Source organism: Drosophila subpulchrella, chromosome 2R, assembly GCF_014743375.2.
Source record: "Drosophila subpulchrella strain 33 F10 #4 breed RU33 chromosome 2R, RU_Dsub_v1.1 Primary Assembly, whole genome shotgun sequence".
Taxonomy (NCBI): Eukaryota; Metazoa; Arthropoda; class Insecta; order Diptera; family Drosophilidae; genus Drosophila; species Drosophila subpulchrella.
The window spans coordinates 1,195,536-1,218,239 of NC_050611.1; the positions used below are offsets into that span (position 1 = coordinate 1,195,536).

At 44.1% G+C, this 22,704-nt stretch overlaps 1 protein-coding gene across 1 annotated transcript; it reads left to right on the forward strand.

The window, feature by feature from the left end:
- The first annotated feature begins 2,139 nt into the window (after positions 1–2,139).
- LOC119551713 (protein Optix) lies at positions 2,140–13,535 on the forward strand. The gene is made up of 4 exons (XM_037861187.1): positions 2,140–3,030; positions 4,081–4,199; positions 5,187–5,436; positions 12,213–13,535. The coding sequence occupies exons 1-4, from the start codon at positions 2,744–2,746 to the stop codon at positions 13,048–13,050; spliced, it is 1,494 nt and encodes a 497-aa protein (XP_037717115.1). The 5' UTR covers positions 2,140–2,743; the 3' UTR covers positions 13,051–13,535.
- Positions 13,536–22,704: the final 9,169 nt, after the last annotated feature.

Here is a 22,704-nt window from a genome sequence, read left to right on the forward strand (position 1 = left end):
AGGGAGCTGGCGCAATGCGTGCCCTATCATCCCGTATCCATAAGGCTGTATCTCATGGTGAATGTATCTGTATCTGTTTCCGAATCTGTATCTATGTGGCCGCTGCCCACACATACACAGCGTTTGTCGCTCTCGTAATGCAATTGTCCAAAATGCTCAACCAACTACTCAAAAAGTCATCGTTCAGATTTAACGCGATGAGGGTGGGGGCTTATAAAGGGGGAGGTGGTAGAGAGAAAGAGACAGAGCGAGTCGGGCAGCAATGGCGATGTTCACGTAGTTGTGTTTGTAAGCTGTACATGCACTTATACATGTACTTTTACATTGGTGTTGTAGGTTAAAGTTAGGGTGGTGGCAGAGGGGAGTGGGGTGTGTCATTTCAGGGGTAACGAGAGGGCGTCAGTGGGTGGCGGTTCGTTTGAAGCCGGCGGCTACACTTTTTGAAAACTCATTTACTTGTGGCATGTAAACAACTAATCTGTTAACACTCCGGACAAAAGCGCGAACGATACATTAGCGTGTTCCCTGCCCCCGCAGCGCCACACCTCCCTTTCCCCCCTGGGTATTTCCGGCTCCTGTCAAACCCGGGGAATGATGAAGCACCAAAAACCGACCGCCACACCACTGCTAAAAACCAACGCCAGTGACAGCGCCACAATAAAAACTTTTGCTCGTGAATATTTCCCTTATTCGGCGGGCATAATCAAAAGTTCCCTTTTTGCCAAAATGAAAACGTGATTTTCTCTTCTGTCGTACATATAACCGTATATATATGCCAAATAAGAGGGTTGGAGGTTCGTCCTGGCACAAGGATATGGCTTACAGGGGGCAGAAGTAGGGACCTGAAGGGGGGAAGACGAAGGAAAGAAGGTGGGGAGGGAAGAGGCGGCGGCAGAGGTTGCCAGACCACATGGTGTCAAACATTTTGCTACACTTACACAATATGCTTCACTTACTGTGGAAAGAAACCAGTGGAAAGGGGTTTTAGGAATCTGTAGTAAATTTTAGGTAAGCTTTTGAATTGATATCATGTTTTTATTCTTTTTGCATGCCGCAATAATTATTAGTTCTCTAATAAAAATACAACGCTAGCATACATGTGTCATATATATTTGATTCATATACTCCATAAATTCGACTGATTCATGACGACTCTTAAGAAAATGCATGTCCCGCCAGATCGAAAAGTTACCATTATAAAAGAAGATAGTTAAAATCCAAATGCATCAATGTTCCTTTAGAATTTACTAAAATATCGATGAATTTTGTTTATAATTTACAAAAGCATAAACGTTTAAGCCTAAACGACTTTGAAAAAGTTGGAAAGGTAAAGGTTGGTAAAAAACTTAGAAATAATTATCACTTGGAAAACATGTATGTGATCACTTTCTGAAAACGTCCTGCGTTAGGCAGCCGTGACTTGACGTAATCGCCTCTGTAAATAAATCCCATCTAATTTGCCCGCAAATAAACATAATCCGCCTGATCTCGTCCCACTGTGCGGCTGTTCGGGTGCCTGACGGGCTCTGCTGGGTTGTTTTATTTGATTTCTTTATCAATATCTGAGCTGCCTTTCCGGCGGCTCACCCCTCGGTGGTGGTGCCACACAGTTCCAGTTCCAGCTCCAGAGCACCACTCCCTCCCCGTCCGAAACCCCTATTGTACGGCCCGTTGTTATCCTGAAACTGCAACTGTATTAGTTGCCCTGGGCCGGTGTGCGTGCGGCTCTTATGTACGATTCATTTAAACGAGACCCAGAAGGCGATGCCACCACCGCAGTGGCGGGAAAGAGATGCCAATGCAAGCGGCTGCCCTGGAAAGCCGTGCGCCAGAGGGAGACGTCCGTAGAGCAGCAGGAACCACGCCCACCCCGTGCGGCCCATGGTATGGTGGTGCTTCGGTAGTATCCGTATCCGCATCTGCTCGCGTATCTGTGTGCGGCAAACTGGTTGTGGCCTGGTATTGGTGCCAACTCGTTTCTGTTTCCATATCTTTGGCCATATCGTATCTGTGTCCGCCCGTGTATCCGCATCTGCAGCTGTATCTGTATCTGTATCTGGATATGTATCTGTATCTGTGTCTGTTTCTGCAGCTGGCAGGCGGTAGCAGTGAGCAGTGGCAGCCGGAGAGCCAGAGTATCTGTATCTGTGGCGCGTCATTGTTGTGCTGCTACTGCCGCTGCTGCTGCTACCGCCTCTGCCGATACAGCTCCATAGCCTCCATAGCTTCTATAGCTTCTGTGCCGTTCCCGTCGCCTAGTGGGCAGCTCAGTTACAAGACCATTATTTGACGTATTTTTTGCGCGCTCGGTTGGTCGTTTGGTTGGTCGCTCTCTCGGTCGTCGGATCGGTTATATCCATAGCCAACAGCCAAAGCCCCCCTTTTTTCGCTTCGATGTGGAGCAGCAGTTGCGCTCCGTTCGTGGACCGGGCACGGGTATCGCATTCATGAGCTGGCTCATTGGCAATCATTTGGATTCGTACGCCAGTCGAACCGGTGGCCACCTCACTCATCCAGATGGTAGATGCATCGATCGCGCGTGCAAAGTGCTAACCCTAACCTGATCTAAGCCGTAAACCCTATCCAATCGGATCGATAAACCCCTCAGTGCTAGTGCAGACAAACACAGAAACATAGCCAAGGAATTGAATTAGTGACTAAACCAGTGTAGTGCCCAGCAAGATTGCTTCGTTCCGGTGGAGAGTAGTATGCCAATTTGTTCACAGTGGATTCAACGAATAAAATGGCCGTTGGACCGACGGAGGGCAAACAGCCGCCCTCAGAGAGCTTCTCGCCCACGCACCACCAGATTATAGCACCCAGCCCCATCCTGGCCGTCCCAACGCTGGCCTTCTCCGCCGCCCAGGTGGAGATCGTGTGCAAGACGCTCGAGGACTCCGGCGACATCGAGCGGTTGGCCCGCTTCCTGTGGAGCCTGCCGGTGGCCCTGCCCAACATGCACGAGATCCTCAACTGCGAGGCGGTGCTCCGGGCCCGCGCAGTGGTCGCCTACCATGTGGGCAACTTCAGGTAGGATGGCCTTCTCGAGATGGGGCAGACAAAGCCCCCGGCTCGAATGACACTCACTATCCCAGATACCCAGCCCCCTCCTGATTAACCCCGACAAACGGACGCTCGGTCATCCGATAGTTTTCCATAGCGACAGCTTAATGAGGGCACAATGAGCCGCTAAATTAATAAACAAAGGAATTAATTTACTAATTAAAGAACTCGCTTCCCAAAGCAGCTACCCAAAGCCAAGTGGAGCAGGCTTGATTAATAAAACACCGACCGAACAATAGGTTCCACGTCAGGATCGGGGTTTCGGCTTCCGTCGCCACGACAAAATATAGTCTCACATTACACTTGGGCTTCTAAGACAACCGGAAACAATTCGTTCGAATGGGAATTTCGCAAAAAGCCATCAGCCATCAGCCCTCGCAAAAGAATGGCGAAAGATTAGCTTTTTAGGGGGAATTATGCGGTAGACTTTGCCTTGTGATCTTCGGCTAGACAAGCCAGCCATTTAGCTCGTTGCGAAGTGGGCAAACAGGTCCCCCAGGTCCCAATGGCAATCGATATCGACAATTATCCGATCGGCTCTGGCAATCGCAGCTAAAAACGGTTGCATCAGGTTTTGCATCTCATCTATGTCACATCAAATGAAGCTGACTGCGGCTCGAACAGCTATGTAATTCGAGTATAATCAATCAATGCCCAGACTCGTATATATGGCCTGCACATGCATATACGGATCTGCCGATGCAAGTGATTTGATTGCTTTGACTTGGTAAATAAACGACTTCCAATTAAAATCATTTGACGTACTCAACTGAGCTGTCAGCGCCAGTGACGACAATAAATGCTTATGAAATTGTTTCAAAATACATATGGCTGGCTTAGGACGCCCGTCGAGCGAGGGGTGTAAGAACTGGGAGGGGGGATGGCTTTCGCAGCGGGACTCCAGGAAGTCCCAGAGGGTTGATGGGGTTGAAGTGAAACCAGCCCGGCAAATTCAACTTAACTTTCAGCCTTAACTTTAGCACGGCATTGGATACTCACTGGATACTCTCTTTTCAGGGAACTTTATGCAATAATAGAGAATCATAAGTTTACTAAAGCGTCCTACGGCAAGCTGCAGGCCATGTGGCTGGAGGCCCACTACATTGAGGCCGAGAAGCTGCGCGGTCGATCCCTGGGTAAGTAGTGCAATTATCCATAGCTAAGTTCCACTAGAACGATCACAGAATGATCAGAAATCTTTGGAACTGTGAGTAGTAGTAATACAGCCAAGGAAGAACAAGCAATACAATACAAGATCCATAAAGAAACCTAAGATAAGTTCTAAGCTATTCCCAAGACAGACGACAGCCAAACCTCAATTGATTTCTATAACATATACACACATGGTTAATATTATCGATAAGGATTATAAGGATTATTATAAACTAAAAGTAGGTTCTAAGCTCCAAGTATATTATAGATATATTTAGATAGTGATATTGCACATTTTATGCTTACTTTACGATTGATAGCTTGACATCGCCGCTGGTCAACAGGTCGGATACGAAATATTTTAATAATAATACTTGTTAGAATGAACAGCAGGGATTAGCTATTTTACATTTTTTAAAACGAGTTTTTATACACCAAGTTCCTTAATTGTTATGTCAGGTGGTTGTTCAATTAGCTAAAGAGGAATTTACACTAATGGCTTTTGACTTAAGTTAGTCAAGGAAGCTATGATCCTAAAGTTATGTAGCACATTAAATACCTATATTATATTAAACTAAATGGCTAAATCAAAGACATATCTGAAATTAACTGCAATCAACGTTTGTGCTGAAGATCAACTAAGTTGATTTTAAATATACAGAGTTCAATTACTTTATCTACAATTGAGCTAATTTTTAAAGTAATGAGGAAAGTCGTTTATGTAAAAGCAAAATGGTTTCAAAGTTTGTATGTTTTGGAAAGTATGAAAAAAGTTTATAGCTAAATCTGCGTTAAAGACAATGAAAAGTATTTGCTTTGTGGAGATTGACAGTTAAAGTCGTCCCTTTCCTACTTAATTTGTCTATTTAAAAGCAATATAATCTATTTTAAAAAGCAATATATGTTGGAAGGTGAATAATTAAATTACATTTTGTTAAATATACCTAACAGATTCCATTGTTATTTTCTAGGACCCGTGGACAAGTATCGGGTGCGAAAGAAGTTCCCCCTGCCGCCGACGATCTGGGACGGGGAGCAGAAGACGCACTGCTTCAAGGAGCGCACGCGGAGCCTACTGCGCGAATGGTACCTACAGGATCCCTATCCGAACCCCACCAAGAAGCGGGAGCTGGCCAAGGCCACCGGGCTGAATCCCACGCAAGTGGGCAACTGGTTCAAGAACCGCCGCCAGCGGGATCGGGCTGCTGCGGCCAAGAATCGGTAAGTTGTCGACCGCCTCCATTAGCCATTAGAGTTAGAGTTAGGGTCTAGAATAGTTGGTAACTCGATCGGGCCGGGTAGGGTAAGCCGATATCATCCTCCGGAGAGTGGGTGCAGTGGCGGCGGGGCAATGGGGCGATAGGGCGATGGGGCGGTGGCGAAGTGGGGGGATCGCACAGGAGCGTTTCCATTTCATTGATCCGTGCCGATCTGCGGCAGCGGTGGCGGCACCCAGTGAAGCGTTCTCGATTTCTGCTGTTTGTTGCGGTCGTCGCTTTTTGGCCACATTAAACTGACCGCCGACGATGACGATCGGTATGGGTCTTGGTCTTGGCCTGGCCATAACGACGAAGGAGACAACGATCATGATGATGATGATGACAGTGTAAACGCAGCTCATGCTTCAGCTGGAAAGGTGCAACCGCTTGCAAAATATGGCCAGGAGAAGTTAAAACTCGACCAATTCGCGCGAAGTTGAAATGAAGAAGATCCGCTCGAAGTGAAAGAAGGCAAGTTAAGTGGAATGACACTGCAAGAAAACTCAGATCTGAAGTCGAAATCGTAGTCCACTCAAGTGTTTGGCTGCTCCTGCAGATGCGCAAATATTTCAAGTTCTACCTGCTCACAAAAAAAAAACGAGAAGAGAGAAAAGGAAAAGTAAAAGAAATCGAGACAACATTTGGCATTCCTTGGAAACCTCGCAGCCCGAGAGATCTCATCCGAGAGATCCCGTCCCGTGTTTATTAAGTTAGGAGCAGCCTCGTCTCAAATTGAATGAATCTGCACAAAGCGCCAACCGTAGCCCCAAAAAATAAGGAGAATACAAATAACAACTAAAAACCAGATGCGAGCGGGTCATTAGTTAAAATGATGGCGATTATTTCGCTTGTAAAGCAGCAGCAGCCACGGATACGCGGCCATTACAACTCCATCCGCACTCGATCCGCGGATCCCAAGTCGAATTCGAGTTTTTCGAGGTTTCGTGTAGTCATCGTGTTATTAAGCAGCGTCGGCAAAAGCCCCAGAGATGAGACAAAAAGGCGCACTGGAGCTACAAAATACATACGTATAAAAAATATGAAATTAAAAGCCGTTCATATGCGACGGCCAGACAGCTTCGACAGCGCCAGGCGGCAGACAGGGGCGGCGAAAGGGAGCCAAAGGGGGGCAAAGGGGCCGAGACCATTCTAACCGGCGACCAAAACCAGACCCAAACAGGCGCTGACTGTTCAAGCATTGTGCGCTGAAAAATTGTTAACATTTTTGCTACTGCACTTGTGCGAACGACGAGTGGGAATCGAGAACAGAGGGCCAAGTTCGCGGACCGAATGTTATAACACCCTTGCATGCCATCTTGTCCTAGGGGAATTATGGAAGTCGTTCCTAAAAGGGACTCAAAGCCGAGATTGCTTTAAGGGTAACAGCGTATTCAAGGAGACTATTCAAGTTTTGTGGGCTAGTTGTTGTTTAGCTTACTAAACACCGAAGAATTAATTGATATCGCCATCAACTTTACTTTGTAACATTGTTATAAAAGCTGAAATTTGGTTATTGTCTTTCTAAGTAATTATGAAAAATATGTCATCTTTGAAGAAAAATAGTATATCTATTCTGGAACAATTTTTAATCATAATTATTTTAGACGCTGAGATTTTAGTATTTCCATTGAACGGTGGTAACAACTAATCAACAAGCCTTTTAATCTTCGGAAATATACTCTAATTCTTTAAAATTTCCTTTAACAATGAAATGATTTCATGACCCCGCACCTAAAGAATATGCTCTTAAAAATGTTAGTCAGATATATTTTAGAAATAAATCCCCGCTTAAGCGGTGCAAAGTCCTCCTCAAATCAGTAACACCCACAGGAAGGGCATAGAAAAGGCAGCTGGAGCTGGGAAACGAGATCGTGAAGGCAGAAGGAGCCGCGATGTCAAACGGCTGTTGTGGCCCGGACGAGATGGTAAATCAATCAAATGCACAGCTCCAATCCACTCTATTAGAAAGGCTGCAAGGCAGAGAAAGGCAGCGGCGCGTTTCCCGCTCCCGAATTGAGTAATTAAGACATCGGAGATTGATCGACTGAACTCAACTTAACTCGACTTCAGTCGCTACGGCGGAAACTTGGCGCTGCAAGCTTGTCATGCTCTGATGCCTCCAACTCCAACCACCAAGTGGCCATTGCAGGTGGAGTGCAGTTGCAGTTGCAGTTGCAAGATATTCAAAATCAAGATTGCCGCGCATTATACAGGAATTCTGGGGAGGCATCTGAATGGGCTGCCGTATCTTACAGATGCCCCAGTCATCACCATTTGTCTGATTCAGCGGAACCCCTTGAGGCGTGCAAAGCCCATTGAGGAGCGGATGGGAACGCAATTAATCTAGCATAACTACAGCTTGGATATCGATTCGGCTATTACGATTAACACAGCACTTGGAAATGTATTGTAAATACTTCCTAATCTAAAAATTGGATAGATTACGGAATACATTTTTGCTAGAACATCCAACCAGATTGTGTTAACAATACTGTAATTACTTGTTAATGGAGAACCTGTAAATGCAAAACGATTTGTATTCCTAAATACATTTTTGCCTACTAATATTTCTGACTGCTCGACTGAGTCACAAATCGTTTCACAAATCGTTGGAGAAGCTTCTATTGTGCAAATTCATTAAGCCGAAACCCCGTCTCGAGACTTGATTTTGATCAATTACAATTGCCACTCGACGATGCACGACAGCGATACGAGGCTCTTGGCCAAACGGAGCACCCGAATCAAATGGATCCAGTGAATCCACTGAATCCGCCTCGCGCCGATGGTTTTATTGCGTGAATTACCCGGCAAGCGAAATGCGTGGCTCGTGGACAGCCACTGGAGATGGAGATGAGATGAGATTCGCCCACATCCGACCAGCCATCCATCCATCCATCCATCTCGAGCAGAAGCGATGGCCAAATTAGGAGCTCAGTGGGCGACGGGCATTGGGCGATTTGTCAGGGATTCAGAACACGAAATATACCAGCAGTCGGGTAACCGAGTGAAGTGTAATAAAGTTGAGCACCCAGCAAATATGTTGTAAATGTCAATTATCAATCAAACCAACAAACACGCAGGAATATAGAGACACAAGCAGATGACCAGGGACTAAATTTGAAGAGGTTTTTCCCATCGATTCCCAGCCTCTCGGCAGCCTCTCTCGAATTCTAATGAAGAAAGGAAGATGCAGAAGCAGATATTCCCATCCCCATCCCCAACCATCCAGCCCCCAACCATTGTCAATATCCGAGGCGGAGGGCCCACTTGTCCGAGCGCTCGGACAGGGCACTCGAGCCCCATAAGTACCCATACCATCCAGCCCATGAACGAGATGCGATCCGAGGGAGCTGAGCCCGGACCACTCGACGCTGTTTGCACAACACCAACTACCGTTTTCGGTGGCTTGTGAGAAAAATATACAACCAGCTCTCCAATGGGAGCAGAAGCTGGAGTTCCCCAGAAATACACAGAAAGAAACATAAAGATCATTTGCTCATTATCATAGTAACTGGAGCATGAATAGGTTGGAGATATTAGCTGACTATCAAGTAGATTGTTTCTATAAATACTATATCATAAACATAAATATTATGTAGTTCCGTTTTCTGGAGTATCTGTTAAACTGAAAGTTGACTCTCACATAGCACATCAGCTGTTACTTTTCAACCTTATTTTTAAGTTCCCTATTCAGTACTATTTTGTTTTCGGTGTAACTGTATCTGAACTCCAAGAACTGAATGGATGTGAAGCTTCAATGTCGGACACTTCAATGCCGCATAGAAAGTGTATTAAAGAAATTAATAAGAAGTCAGGCTCGAGTCATCATCATCGGCAGTCGGATGACTCTCTATCGATGGCTGGCTGGTTGGATGGATTGTAGCTTGTTGGATGCTGGATTTCTGGATTGCTGGGCAGGCAGCAACACCGGATGTGGCCTTTGTTCAATTGACAAGTGAAAGAGGCTCGACAAATAAGCGGACAGGCGGCGGAACACAGCATTGCGCCCCAAGGGTTGGAAATATTCAAATGCGAGCAAATTTAAATCCCGTTTGTCAACAGATCTCTCAGGCCGGAGAAAAGGAATAAATATAAAATAAATGTTGATTGCATTTAGGACCCCTTGGGACTGCCGACTGCTCTTATTGCCGCTGCTAACTGCTCACGCCTGTCCAAATATTTACACAATTTACGGCATTCAATTGAATTGACACAATTATTGAAAATACTCCAAGAGAGCGTTGCAATTTTCCGCCTGATTTTGCCGCGCTATTGATTCTGTATTACCTGCAGGTTCATTGATTCCTCCTTCTAGCTGGTTTTCGGTCTTTAAGCCATATTTAAAGCGGGCATTTTTTGTTGGTCTAGCGGATCGTGTTACTGCTGCCCTGGCATTCTTTGCAGCCTGAATGGGTTTCAGTTCGCTTTCAGCTCAGTTCGACTCCACTCGACTCGATTCGAATCGAATCGGAATCCCCATCTTCTGACATGAGCCGATTAAGGAACATTTCAATGCATCTCGGGTTACTCCGCAGAGCCAGCCCTTTCGGCTGGCCATGTCCAGGCGGGTAATTACATACGTGTCATTTCGGTTAGGTTAGGTTAGGTGCCACGGGGTATCCGATTTCAGTAAACCCTTGCCCTTGTCCTTGTCCCTGTGCTTCTCCGTAAACCGTAAACCTCTCGCTGCCAAGTCAATTGGGTGGAAAATGTATATCATATTCGTGCATCCAAGTTTTTGGTTTCTGGGCTCAAGCCGAGCGTGCCAAGCCCCAGCAAGTCGCTCCAGTCGTGTGTGAAAATGGCCTTGAGTCGCCCGTGCCAAAAATCTGGCTACCAGAAGCAATTGCAAGGACTTTAGCGCAGTGATGGGTTAGGGTTTCACCTTATAGACCCACCGCTCTCATCCCGCTCTGCTCTACGGTCGAGTTAGATGGTTCCGATTGCTAAAAATCGAAAACATCGGGAATTTTTTAATCGAAAAGTCATTTTTGGAAGTATTCAAGTACCTGGATTTCCTGTAGCTTTAGTTATTCAATAAATTTCTCTTTCATGTGGTATGGTCTTCAAAGACTATATTTTAAAAGCATTTTTTTAGAAGACTTTCAGTTTTAAGCCTTGGTCTGAACCAATGAGATCAATTATTTTGACCTGAATATAATAACTGATTTTAATAGCCATTTCTGTAATATACCTAAACGGTTCCAATTGCTGTAGATAACGAATCCCCTTGAAAATTAGACAATTACCTTTCTAAAAGCTAAGCCCTTTTTTGGTGATATCTTAAAGAAAAAACTGAGAAAACCAATCTCATAGTTCACCCCTTCAAGGTTCTCATAAGCTACTTCTAAAGTTTCACCGTATCGACCCACCACACACAGATTGTTGCCCAAATTCCCATAGTTAGGTTCCAATTACCCAAATCCAATATCTGAGAACACAAAAATAAGCCGAGAAACCTTTCTAATCGGAAGGCCCTTTTCGGGAGTATCCCAGCAGCGGGCAGTCCCGATCGCTCGGCTAACCCAACAATTCATCAGGCTGTGAGTGATCCATCAAGTTGGCACATTAGGCAACTAAACGATTTAGTGCTCCCTCTCGAGGGCGAAAGACAAAGGGCCCAGAAAGGTAGCCGCAGATACATTTCGCAGCTCCAGCCGAGCCGAGGTGGTGGTGTCTCTGCTCCCGCATCCAGATTGCCGGTGGAGCACCATTAATCACACAACACGAGCCGCTCCAGGATCTCAGGGCAGCCAGAAGGGGAACAAATTGCAGCAAGTTGAGCGAATCCTAACCGATAATTATGACATTGCAGGAGTCATGGCGTGATGGCAAATGATGATGTATATGAGAATGCTTCTCCGCCCTGGCTGGCCACGCAGAGATCTCCGGCTCCTCCTCCTCCTCCCCCTCCTCCTGCTGGTGTTAAATCCATGGCGGCTAATCAAGTCATCTCCTGGTCAGATGGCGCGTCTTTTGTTTTGGCCACAGACGATTTATCTTAAGCATGTGTGAAAGTTGTGTCAGATTTATGAGCCGCCTCCCCCTGTTGCGACCCCTCCCCCCTTTGACCCCCTGCCGCTGCGGGGCAGCGACAAATGGGCCGCCTTAATGGGCGTTTAACCGCAGCCACTGCAACTGTCCAGCATCGACTAATTAACGATGCCGACGCCGATTCCGATGCCTTGATGGCTTGATGTCTTCATGTGGCAAGGCGGAAAATTGCCATGAAACTGTGAAGTGAATGTCGGAGGGAAAGGCCTAGGGAACCGAACCTCTCAAATTCTATCAGTTTTTCGATCAGTTACGGCTTTTACTTAAAGCTGCATTTATAGACCGCTAAAGAGCTTCACCTTGATGCCTTTACCTTGATGTAATTGGGTTTACAAGTTTCTTAACTTAACTCTTAACTAGGTTCTGTCAAACAAAGATAATTTTCATATTAATTTATATCAGTTATTTTAAGGTCTTTGTTAAGGTCTTAAAAGTACCTTAATTGGTAGGTATTATGGGTACCTGAAAATGTTTATATTCGGTATTTATATACACATGATAAAACTGTTGTGAACGATCTCATGAGTAAAAGAAGAATATTTCTTCTTCAAAAATGTTGTCATTAGTCATTAGATATAGATGTATAGTTAAAGTAAGGCAGAATTGGCCAGTTTCCTAACAAAATTTATAATACACTTACTCGCAGGAGGACAAATGCTAACTTATTCCTTTTCTTCTTTCCAGTATCCAGCACAGCCAGAACTCGGGGATGGGCTGCCGCAGCCGGCGGGCGGACGGAGGAGCCGCCTCGCCGACGCCCTCGGACAGCTCCGACTCGGACATCTCGCTGGGCACCCACTCGCCGGTGCCCAGCAGCCTGCAGCTGCAGCACAGCCCGGGCAGCACCTCCAACGGGGCCAACGACCGCGAGGAGAGCCTCAGCGTGGACGACGACAAGCCACGGGATCTGAGCGGATCGCTGCCGCTGCCCCTCTCCCTGCCCCTGCCGCTGGCCTCGCCCACCCACACACCGCCCCAGCTGCCGGCGGGCTACGGGGGCGGGGCGGGCGGAGGCCACGGAGGACCGCTCACCGCTCCCGGCTGCCTGCCGCCCTTCAAACTGGACGCGGCCACCAGCTTGTTCAGCGCCGGCTGTTACCTGCAGAGCTTCAGCAACCTGAAGGAGATGTCCCAGCAGTTCCCCATCCAGCCGATCGTCCTGCGCCCGCATCCGCAGCTGCCGCAGCCACTGGCCTTGAACGGGGGCTCCGGCGGACCACCACTGCATCATCCGGCCTACGCGGCCGCCTACAGTGTGGAGTGTATTCCGGGCCACGGGCCACCACATCCGCCTCCAAAGCTAAGGATCAACTCACCGGAGAAGCTCAACTCCACGGCGGTGGCGGCGGCATCGGGCGGAGGAGGAGGAGGAGGGGGAGGAGGAGCAGGAGGCGGTGGAGGAGGTGGAAACCATCACCATGAGCCCACAACCACGGGCTACCATCACAGTGGCCAGCTGCTGCTCCATCGACCCTTCTCCACGTCGCCGGAACTCAAGCACAGTGCTCCCGAGATCACATGATATCAGCGGGTCTGAGGTGTCCATCTATAAGCCCACCCACCCGATCCACACTCGTCCCCATCCCCACCAGCCCCGAAGCACTAAGGCCCAGCTATTCAGATTGTTTCAATTGTATCTCTAAGTTAGCCCGTAGTTAAGCGCATCCCAGCGGCGGAGTTCGAGCAATAATCGATCCGGAACTGTTTCCTATATCATGACCCATAATTACCTATACCTATACCTATACCTATACCGTTATCCAGCAGCAGCAAATCGCAAGCGTCGCACACTCACTCTTCAAAGATAGCCATTTAAGCCGGATGGAAAATGATACACAGATTTAGCGGTAATTCAGCAGGCGGGATCCCCCAAATCTGAACTTGAATTCGAAACGTTTTCATTCTAATTTTGTGTGTGTGTACGTATTTGTAAATAGAGTTTAAGTATGCAAATCATAGAGCTTACGTATACATTTAGATTGCAATAAAAACCGAATGAACAGTTAAGAATTTGAATCATTATACAAAATTGCGTTATTTGTTTGCGATCTGATATGGGAATTGGATCGGAGGGGTAACTTTTGGGAATGCGAAACTAGGTTTCGAAAGGAGGTCGATTAAACTGACTGAAACGGTAACTGGAGGTCAAGTTGCCTGATTAAAAAAGCATTTCTTTTGGTAAAAATTGCATCATAAATATATACATATATATTTATTTTTAGTATTTTAAAAAAGGTCAGAAAATCAAAATTGTATTTTAAAGCAGTTGTTTTTTTTGTGCTAATATTTATTTAATTTAAGCGTTGATCAGCCAACCTAATGGCTATAAAACGCATGGAAATAACATAGGAAAAAACATGGCATGAAACATAACAGAATTTTAAAGCAGTAGAGGAATATCCATTCGTTAAACTCCCTAACTAACGAAAAGTAACAGCATATAATCAACTCAATTTTCTTTAAAAATACGGGTTTTTAAGATACAGGATACAATTCGCGCATCGTTAAAACAAAGATAGCCTAGGCAAGGGCTTATTTTTTATTCACAGAAGTTTAAGAACATTTTAAAATCAATTATTACCAGAAATGAACGTAAGGGATATCCTTTAAATACTCCTTGATCCATAACTTTATTGACTATCATGAGCATTTTTCCTCGAACAAATACAGACTGCTAAGCAAATAAACAGTAAAAACTAAGAACTGCCGGAGGATAGGGAAATTTTCCTTTCTTCATGTGATATTCCCAACTATTCATCTGCTGCTAATGTTGCTATTGTATTCCCCGATGTCTGTTGATATTTTGAAATAAAATATCAATTTCTGTGTAAACATCAACAAGAGCTGGAGTCGGGCGAGAGCCAAGTCAAGTCCGAAGGGAAAGAACAACATCCACGATCGGTGGCAGTGGCAGCCTCTCACTCCAGCCAGCTGAACTGGGAACTGGGAACTGAGCACCGAGACCCGAGATCCGAGAACCGAGCTGATGGCGTCGGCGGATGGCGCCAACGATGACATGTCCGGCCTTGCCATGTCCTACTTGAGTGGTTTACTTAGCTGCCTTATGAAAATATCCAATGCTGTGGGCAAACACACGAATGCATCCATATCCACCGCCAAGCGGCCCATAACCGAAACCACAACCTCTCACCAAAAAAGCAGGGAGATGAAAAACTGACGCGTCACTGTCACTCACACAAATGCACCACATCATCGTCATTATGGGCTCAAAGTCTCCGATCTTCCCTGGGAACAGACTGCCTTTATATGTATATCGAATATAGAATTGTTCCAGCAACACGGAGAAAAACTTGGCCATTTAATAGCAGCCAGCAGATATTAATATTCAACGCTTATTTGGATAACCGACTTTGGATAAAATGTAAACGCGACTTTCACTACTTTAAAATGATTTTTCCCGTTTCCATATCCTTTGGTTAGGCATTTATATTCACAAGTACGCCCTTTTGTCTTTATCGAGGGTGTCACAGAGATCCTTACTTGCGAAATTTTTGCTGGTATTGATGCCTACGTACTTGTCCCCTGAATTTCGCACCAAGAGATTTCTATTAGACTACCATATAAGTAGAAATACATATTTTGCTTACCACGAGTATAAGAAAACAGGCCTATATATTTCAAAGTTACAGTTATATGTTTATTTTATGTTTTTAAGTCATGTTGACTTATGTTTTATAACATACTTACCCATAAAACTCTAAAACTCTTCCCAAAATATACCCCATTTTAGGATCCGGCAGTTATAAACTCATGTTAGTGCCACATGCTCCTCCGATTTCAGGAGGACTTTTCTCTCAGTGCCCATATGCGCGATCTAATCTGGTGCCAGCTAGCGCCACAGACTCACTTGCCCAGATTGATGGGCCAAACGTGGATGGATGACTGACTGACTAGTTGGATATAAGTGCTTCCTTTTTCCAACAAATTTTCGGCTCAAATTACAAGGTGAGACTGGGGGCCCAAGGTACTACCCAGCCCAAATGAGGGGTGTGAGGTGGAGGGGACCGACCACGAGCATGTGCAAGTTGTCAGGCCATCCGACAGCCAGCGAAAGAAACACTTGAAAGCGCAATTATCAGTAGCTGGGCACCGGGCGCATTAAGTATACGCCGCATTGTCAGTTAATTTTCACTGCAGGCATTTTCGGCCATTTCATGTTTTATTTTTAGGCGCGTCGAGTCGAGTCGAGTCGCGTCGCCTCATCACCGTCATCATTATGCATGATGTGACACTTTTGACCCCGTTTCCTGCAACCCTCCAATTTTCGGCGACGTCTGGAGTTGGTATTTGGATTTGGCATCGGTACTGGGAACTGGGAATCAATAGGCGCTAGACGAACGCCATATGTCTCCAATTAGCTGGGCCGACCAAGTAATTGATTTTACACTTGGCCAAACGGGGGAATGCGTCGTTCGAGGGCCATTTACCAACTACAGGAGTCTGAAACACCATTCCATGGGGTGTGCGACTCATTGACGGACTGACTGACTGAATGATTGACTGATTGACTGTCGTCAGGCCAAAGCTCCTGTTGTTGTTTTATCAAATTAGTGCGTTGTCGCCAAAACTCGACCGTCGGGGGTTGCGGCTCGTAATTATTAACGCCACGGAGCAGTCAAACAACCTCGGACTGTTGTGGTTGCATTTACATATTTTACAAGACGACTCAATTAGGTTAACCGCAAAATAAAAAGCCTCAGTGCAAAGGTTTACATATTTCGAATTGAATTTATGCACCCTCCGGCCGAATTTGTTCCTCAGTCTATCTACTCCTCGTTCATTTTTTGTCAATTTGTCCGCAGTCCCCTTCCCCCTCCCATCTCCTTCCATGGGTCGTCTCGCCCGGCAATTGCCATCCTACAACTTCCCCGAACAAAGAACGCGCACAGTGGAGTGCCAACTCATCGTGGGTGCACAAAATATTTGGACATGCGACAGGGAATGTTTGCCTTTCGAGAGAAATTTACTTGACAAGGTTATTAGATTGTATGGGCTTGCATAAGTTATGAAACAAATAAGCAATCTTTAATTAAAAAATATGTATTTTACAATCATTTTTGGTACTTAATATGATTTAAAAATTTAAAAAAAAGGTATTCTTTTCTTAGTATAACACAAATCATATCTTAAGCACTCATTCTTTCGTTAGAAACTACACAGAGAAAATTCTGACGTTCTCATCTGAGTTGAAAATGTTCTTAAAAATAGAACGACATTTTTAAGTTGAAAATGTTATTATTTTGCTCGAATCAACTTGAATTGGCGGTATTTAAATACATTGTATGTACCATTAAACTATTACTTCAGTCCTTAGTGTATACTTATCAAAAAGTTGTTAAATAAACTCAATTTAACTTTTCTCTTCTCATGATTTCGTTCTTATATTGATACCAAAATAAGCTTACACGGTTTTTAAGAACGAATGTTCTCAATTCAAGAACAATGTTCTTAGATAGTTTTCTCTGTGTAGACGTAACAGATTATCGACCTAACACATTCTTTACTTATATTAGTTAATATCTATATTTAATAAAGATACATTACGGTTTTAACTACACTCTTTAGTTTTCAAAGTCTGAGGTTTTCCGATCAGGACGCTTAGTGGCATCTTGCACCACTGTAGCTGAAGCTTATTGACAAAGGGACCACAAACACATACAGACAGCTAGCGTTTACCACAATATAAAACATTTAACGTGCACATCTTTAAATCTTTTGACAGACATTTGCTCACTTTTTAAGGGGGGTTGAAAGCGAACGGGGGTTTTCGGGGGTGGGGAGCTCAGGGCAGGGGACAAGCGAACCCCATCATTAAGTGCGTAAATGTACTGTAAATAGACAAACGCGCTTTGAATAAAATTTAGCCAAAAGAGTTGCATTGTTGCCAGGCCTTTGAGTGGGTGGAGATGCTACAGAATGGGGTGCGGTGGGTGGATGGAGTGGTTGGCTGCAGGGTTAGCAATGCAAATTCCCTGAACAAACAGCAGCCAAACCGAGAAAAGCCCATCTGCGCCCATCTGCTCAGACAATTGTGAACAGTCAACAAGGCGAATCAATAAATTTAACTTTATTATGATAATTTGTCAGAGGAAAAAATATCTATAAGCTTAAGTGAATAAATGAAATGAAACCACTATGATATATAGTTCAAATCATTTTATAAAGAAGACATTGTTTAAAATAACAGAAAAAGGTTGTCCTTTCTTTCCACCAGTCCATAAATAAGTGGTATATTAATTATTATTATCAAGTATTAAGAAATGCTATACTTAATCTGATCATATTTATTACCATAGCTCGTCTGTTAGGTTCTATAATTTTTTGACAAAGCCAAAAATATTTTATTTCTGTGTAGCTAGTGGGTACTGAATGGTATTGGCTTGGTGGTTGTGCATACTTTGTCAAAATATTTGCAGCATTAAATGAGCAAGACAAACACTTCACACATGCTCAGACCTTAACCCTTTTCATTGTGAGGGAAATTGTCCCTGCCACTCCTGTATCTCTGCCACCTCGCCCCCAACACCGCCCGGGGGCGTGGCTGTGGGGCAACTGAAGACTCTTCACAGCTTCATTAATGAAATCCACTGCCTTCGGTTACAGAATAACTTGACACTCGCACTAATTGTCGCCCAGGAGTCCCAATGAAAGGTGAGTCGCTGTCTCAGTCGCTTTCCCTTTTGTCCTCTAATGAGATTTGCCCTGCATAAAGCCATCGATACATACATACCTGCCTTTATATACCGGTCTCTTATTCGCATTCGTATTCGGAATCGAATTCAGAATCGTATTCCTGCGAAAGGTGCACGTCGGACAAAAGGAGGCGTCGATGCGTAATTCATAAGAGCATTGAAAAGGCATCAGCCACAGTAACGAAGTACCCGGAGTACCCGGGTCTCTATCGCGATGATGTCTTCATCCTGGGCCAATGGCCAATGGGCGTGGCCATATTGCGGTTGTGTCTCGGTGCTAAAGAGACTCGCCTCCACAGCGGTCTGGAGTTCCATTCCCAGTCCCTCGGACTCGGATTCGAGTTCGGATTAACAAAAGCACTCAGCCAACTGATTCTGATTCTGAAAACATTTCCGCTGCCATTGTTATTGTTTCCCTAGCCCACAGACCGCATGGATTTGGAGATTTGGAAACGGATTAGAGAAGCGGGGAACGCATTAAATGCTCTGCCCGTGATATTCATGAGCCCAGGGACGGCTGCAGATTTTCCGGGCGATTATTGGAACTCCGTGTAAACGGTTTTGACCCGATAGCATCGCTGAAATGATGACAGTAAAATGTGCTCAATTTTAAGTTGGATGATAGTTCCCTGAAGAGATGACTTGGTTGGGAAGATAGGTTTAAGCCAGCCATTTTCTGAAATGAGATATGAAGAAGAGAATCATATGGCTTACAGAGCCACCAAGTAAATACATATCTTTACTATTTTGGTATTTATTATAAAAAATATATTTATAAGATCTTTAAAAATATTTTTAATTAATCGTCCCTATTTTCCAATCGGAAACCCTCAATGGCTGCTGCAATTGGAAGACTTAATTTGAAGTGCATTAACTTAATCGGCCAATGGCTGCCTTCACTTGAGCTAATTAAACTGAATTGCTATTCCAATTTTCCACTTGCATTCAGAGATTCGCCCTGGGACCATCATCATCTCATCAGAGGCAGCTGGAAAATTGGGGCTGACTGGCCAAGTGAGCTTTTCCATTGAAATCATCTCGACTAGCTAACAATGCACTGTGCGGAGATTGAAAAATCGTATTGAATTACTGAAACAAAAGTGAAACAGGCAAACCGAGACCGGAGCCGGGAAAATTGAAGTTAAATCGAAATCCATAATGTTGGCAAATGTGCTGTTTCCATTGTCTTCCCCAGCGATTCCCGATTGAATTATGAATTAATAAAGATGTTTTGCCCGCAGGCCAGATTTCGGTTACGCCGGCCAAAAGGGCCAAAAAAAGGGCAAGTCGGAGCAAGTCAACCCCTATGGCAGAGTGAGTTTGGCTTTTCGGATTTTGGCAAACACGCAACGCAACCCAGCTTACAAATCCGTTACAACAACAGTGGCCGGATGTGTGTGCTCGTAACTTGAGGATGCACTTTTTGCCGCTGCCCCTTTTATTGGAAGATAATTGGGTTCGGGAGATGAGCAGGGCAGGATCTGAGCGACCAGACAAGCGTAAGGCTCACCCAAACTCGCAACTCAATTGAGATTCAAATTCACTTACCCCAACTCATCGGAATCAGGTTCTAATGTTTCAGCTGGCCGACCTAACACATCGCCACCACCATAATCTTCGCTCGTAACGCCCTCATCCAAAACCAATCCCTCCTCGTCGTCCCATTCGCAACCATGTCCAAGGCTTTTGACGTGTAAATGTTATCTCTTTTACAAATTAAGCCCAGCTTCCCATTCCCCTCCGCATTTTCAGCCCGACCCGGCCTTGTGGCGGGTTGCATCAACATGTACAATATGTACACCCTCGCCCGCTCCATGAAACCAAAAAATGTCCAACAATTAAATGTAATTTGAACTCACTGACATGAGCTTGGGCGATTCTCGATTGTGTGCGGCAGGGGCTGGAAAATACTATTTTTGGGGGAGATCAACAAGAAGTGGGATAGATAGTATTTGATAATCACTTCTCTGACAATTATTTTCGTACAGATTGAAGCTTTGAATTGGTGTATAAACAAGATAATTGTTCGGCAACACAAATCCAATTGTAAGCCACTTTTGATTATTTCTTGTTTTCTTAAAACTATATTGAAATTAATTATAAAGATCAATCTGAAAGATTTATTTTTTTTTGTTTACTATTAAAATAAACTATATTGATATAGGTGGAAAAAGAAAATAGAAAATCTTCATTTTATAACATAACATTAAATGAGTTCATAAATTCGTTTTGCGTTTTTGGCCAAATTAAATATGTTCTTATGTCCTTATTTAAAGCTTATTAAAAAATTGATGATTTTGATAAAACTTTAACTTTAAAACACATACCTGTTATTATACGTCTAGTGGAATGTAAGAATCCTTGTAATCCTGTAAAATTTTTTTTTTTCAAAAGCTTGCCAGTTAATTATACTAACCCTACTATAAAGAAGAAACTTGGCCAAAAAAAGAGATTTAATATTAAGACATTAACAGATTTCTACATGCATCTGCTTTATTATAAAGACTATTACCACCCGCTGCTGGTTCAAAAGGAAAAAAGGAAATAGATAATCTTTATTTTATAACATATCAATTCTTGAGTTCTTAAGATCCGTTTTGCGTTCTTGTCCAATTTAAATTTGTTCTTACACATTTGTTTTATCCTATGCTCTTTAAAAATTGCTGTTTTTAATTAAACTATCCTGTTATTATACGTCGACTGGAACGTAAGAGTACTTGTAATCCTTCAAACATTTTTTTTGCAATAATGGTCCAATTGTACAAACTTTTACAGTAACATATTTTGGTTCATTACCTCACTTACCTCACTATAAAGTATTTTTTTGGACATAAATAAAAATTTAATTGAATTTTGAAATATTAAAAGAAGCATATCTGCTCTATTATAAAGACTATTACCACTCGCTGATTGTTCAAAGTATCGAGTGTCACCAAAAGTCTCATTGAGATTTTTAATAATTTGTTAAGCAAATCTTCCTCGAATTGACCCTCCTTTCGGCCATGTCAGCTTTAAATCGGTTTAGGCTCGGGCCGCACACACTCGCCCACACAGATACTGTGGATATATTCGGACTGCCGGGAGCGATGCAGATGCCAATGGTGAACATGATCCCAGCCAGAATTGACCACAAAGCGGTCAGGGAATTGTGAGAGTGTATTGGTAAGCCCTACACTGAAAAAAGTGTTTTCTAGACTACATATTATAGACTTAATATGGCATTAAAGACACAAGTTTGCGTTTCAAATTAAAGGTAATACAAATATCACTCTTATTTTAATGTGTCTTAAACATTAAGACCTATTGACTTAAATTTTGTTGCACTTCGTGGAGTTCTGTCTTCGGTGACGTCATTGGCTTGTCCAAAAATCTCGGCCTTTGTCTCGCCGACCTCAAGCCCCATTTTAAAATCCATCTGCGTAGTGCATGCGTGTATTTGTGGGCTTAAGTGACACGTATGCCAAATCGGCTTAAGGGCAAGTTATCGGCATTTGAAAATAAAAACACGCGCATTATCGACACCAAGCTGAACAGAAGGTTGATATGTGGAACTACACTTGGAGAAAATATTATTGATGTTCGTTTATTAAAATGACGAAGACCAATTCTTGAATTATGTTATAATAGACAGTTAAACACAGAACACATAAAAGTTGTTTGTCGTGTAGAAAGAGACGTTTTAGTAAAAGATTGCAATCTTTATACTCGGTAAGTTGATGCAGTTTCAGTAGTTTTTAAATGAATTCGGGAAGGCTTATGAGAAATTTAAGCCTTACAGTTACAAAGTATAATGCAGCTAGTTATTTATTTTTATTGCACACTTAGTTCTGGACCATGTTTATGTAAAATATGCGTAAATTCATAATAAATTTGTATTTTAAATTGCAGAACACTTCGTACGAAATCAGTCTAAAAGCCGCACTGCTTTCTCGCCGTGTAGGCCGTCGGCTGCAGCGTTCTGGCTGAAAATGAGGATGAGGATGTCAAAGCCATCGTCTGTCTGGCTGTCAATGCGTTTTCCATTTGTCGCCTCTAATGACACACATATTTAGGTGTTAATCGCCTCATTGGAACGCTGGCAGCGGATTTGCTCGCATTGTTGTCCGGCGGTTGGGTTCGGAGTCGGGGATCGAGGATCCGTCTTGCAGCTCCGGAGTAACCCAGAGTCGGTCGCAGGGTAAATATTGATGCTGCGATTATAACTATTGATGCGTTCACAATGGACTTGCCGGGCATTATCCTTAGCCGATCTTCCCTCTCTCTCCACTCTGCTCGTCGGGCGATTAGTCGTGACCGGGGTTTCAGTCAATCGTGTTTTGGCTTTCAGACGCATTATCCCCTAAATCGCAAACAAAACTGCAAACAAATTGCCGCAAAGCGGGACCCGATACAAGGAAAAACATTCCGTTTCGGGGCAAGCGGAGCATATGCTCGGAATCCGGATAGGCATCCGAATCGGGAGG

Excerpts from the sequence above, each read along its gene's own strand:
- LOC119551713 (XM_037861187.1), top strand. The coding sequence starts at position 2,744 with ATGGCCGTTGGACCGACGGAGGGCAAACAGCCGCCCTCAGAGAGCTTC. Across the intron at positions 3,031-4,080 it reads TACCATGTGGGCAACTTCAG|GGAACTTTATGCAATAATAG; the intron begins GTAGGATGGCCT and ends CTCTCTTTTCAG. Across the intron at positions 5,437-12,212 it reads GCTGCTGCGGCCAAGAATCG|TATCCAGCACAGCCAGAACT; the intron begins GTAAGTTGTCGA and ends TCTTCTTTCCAG.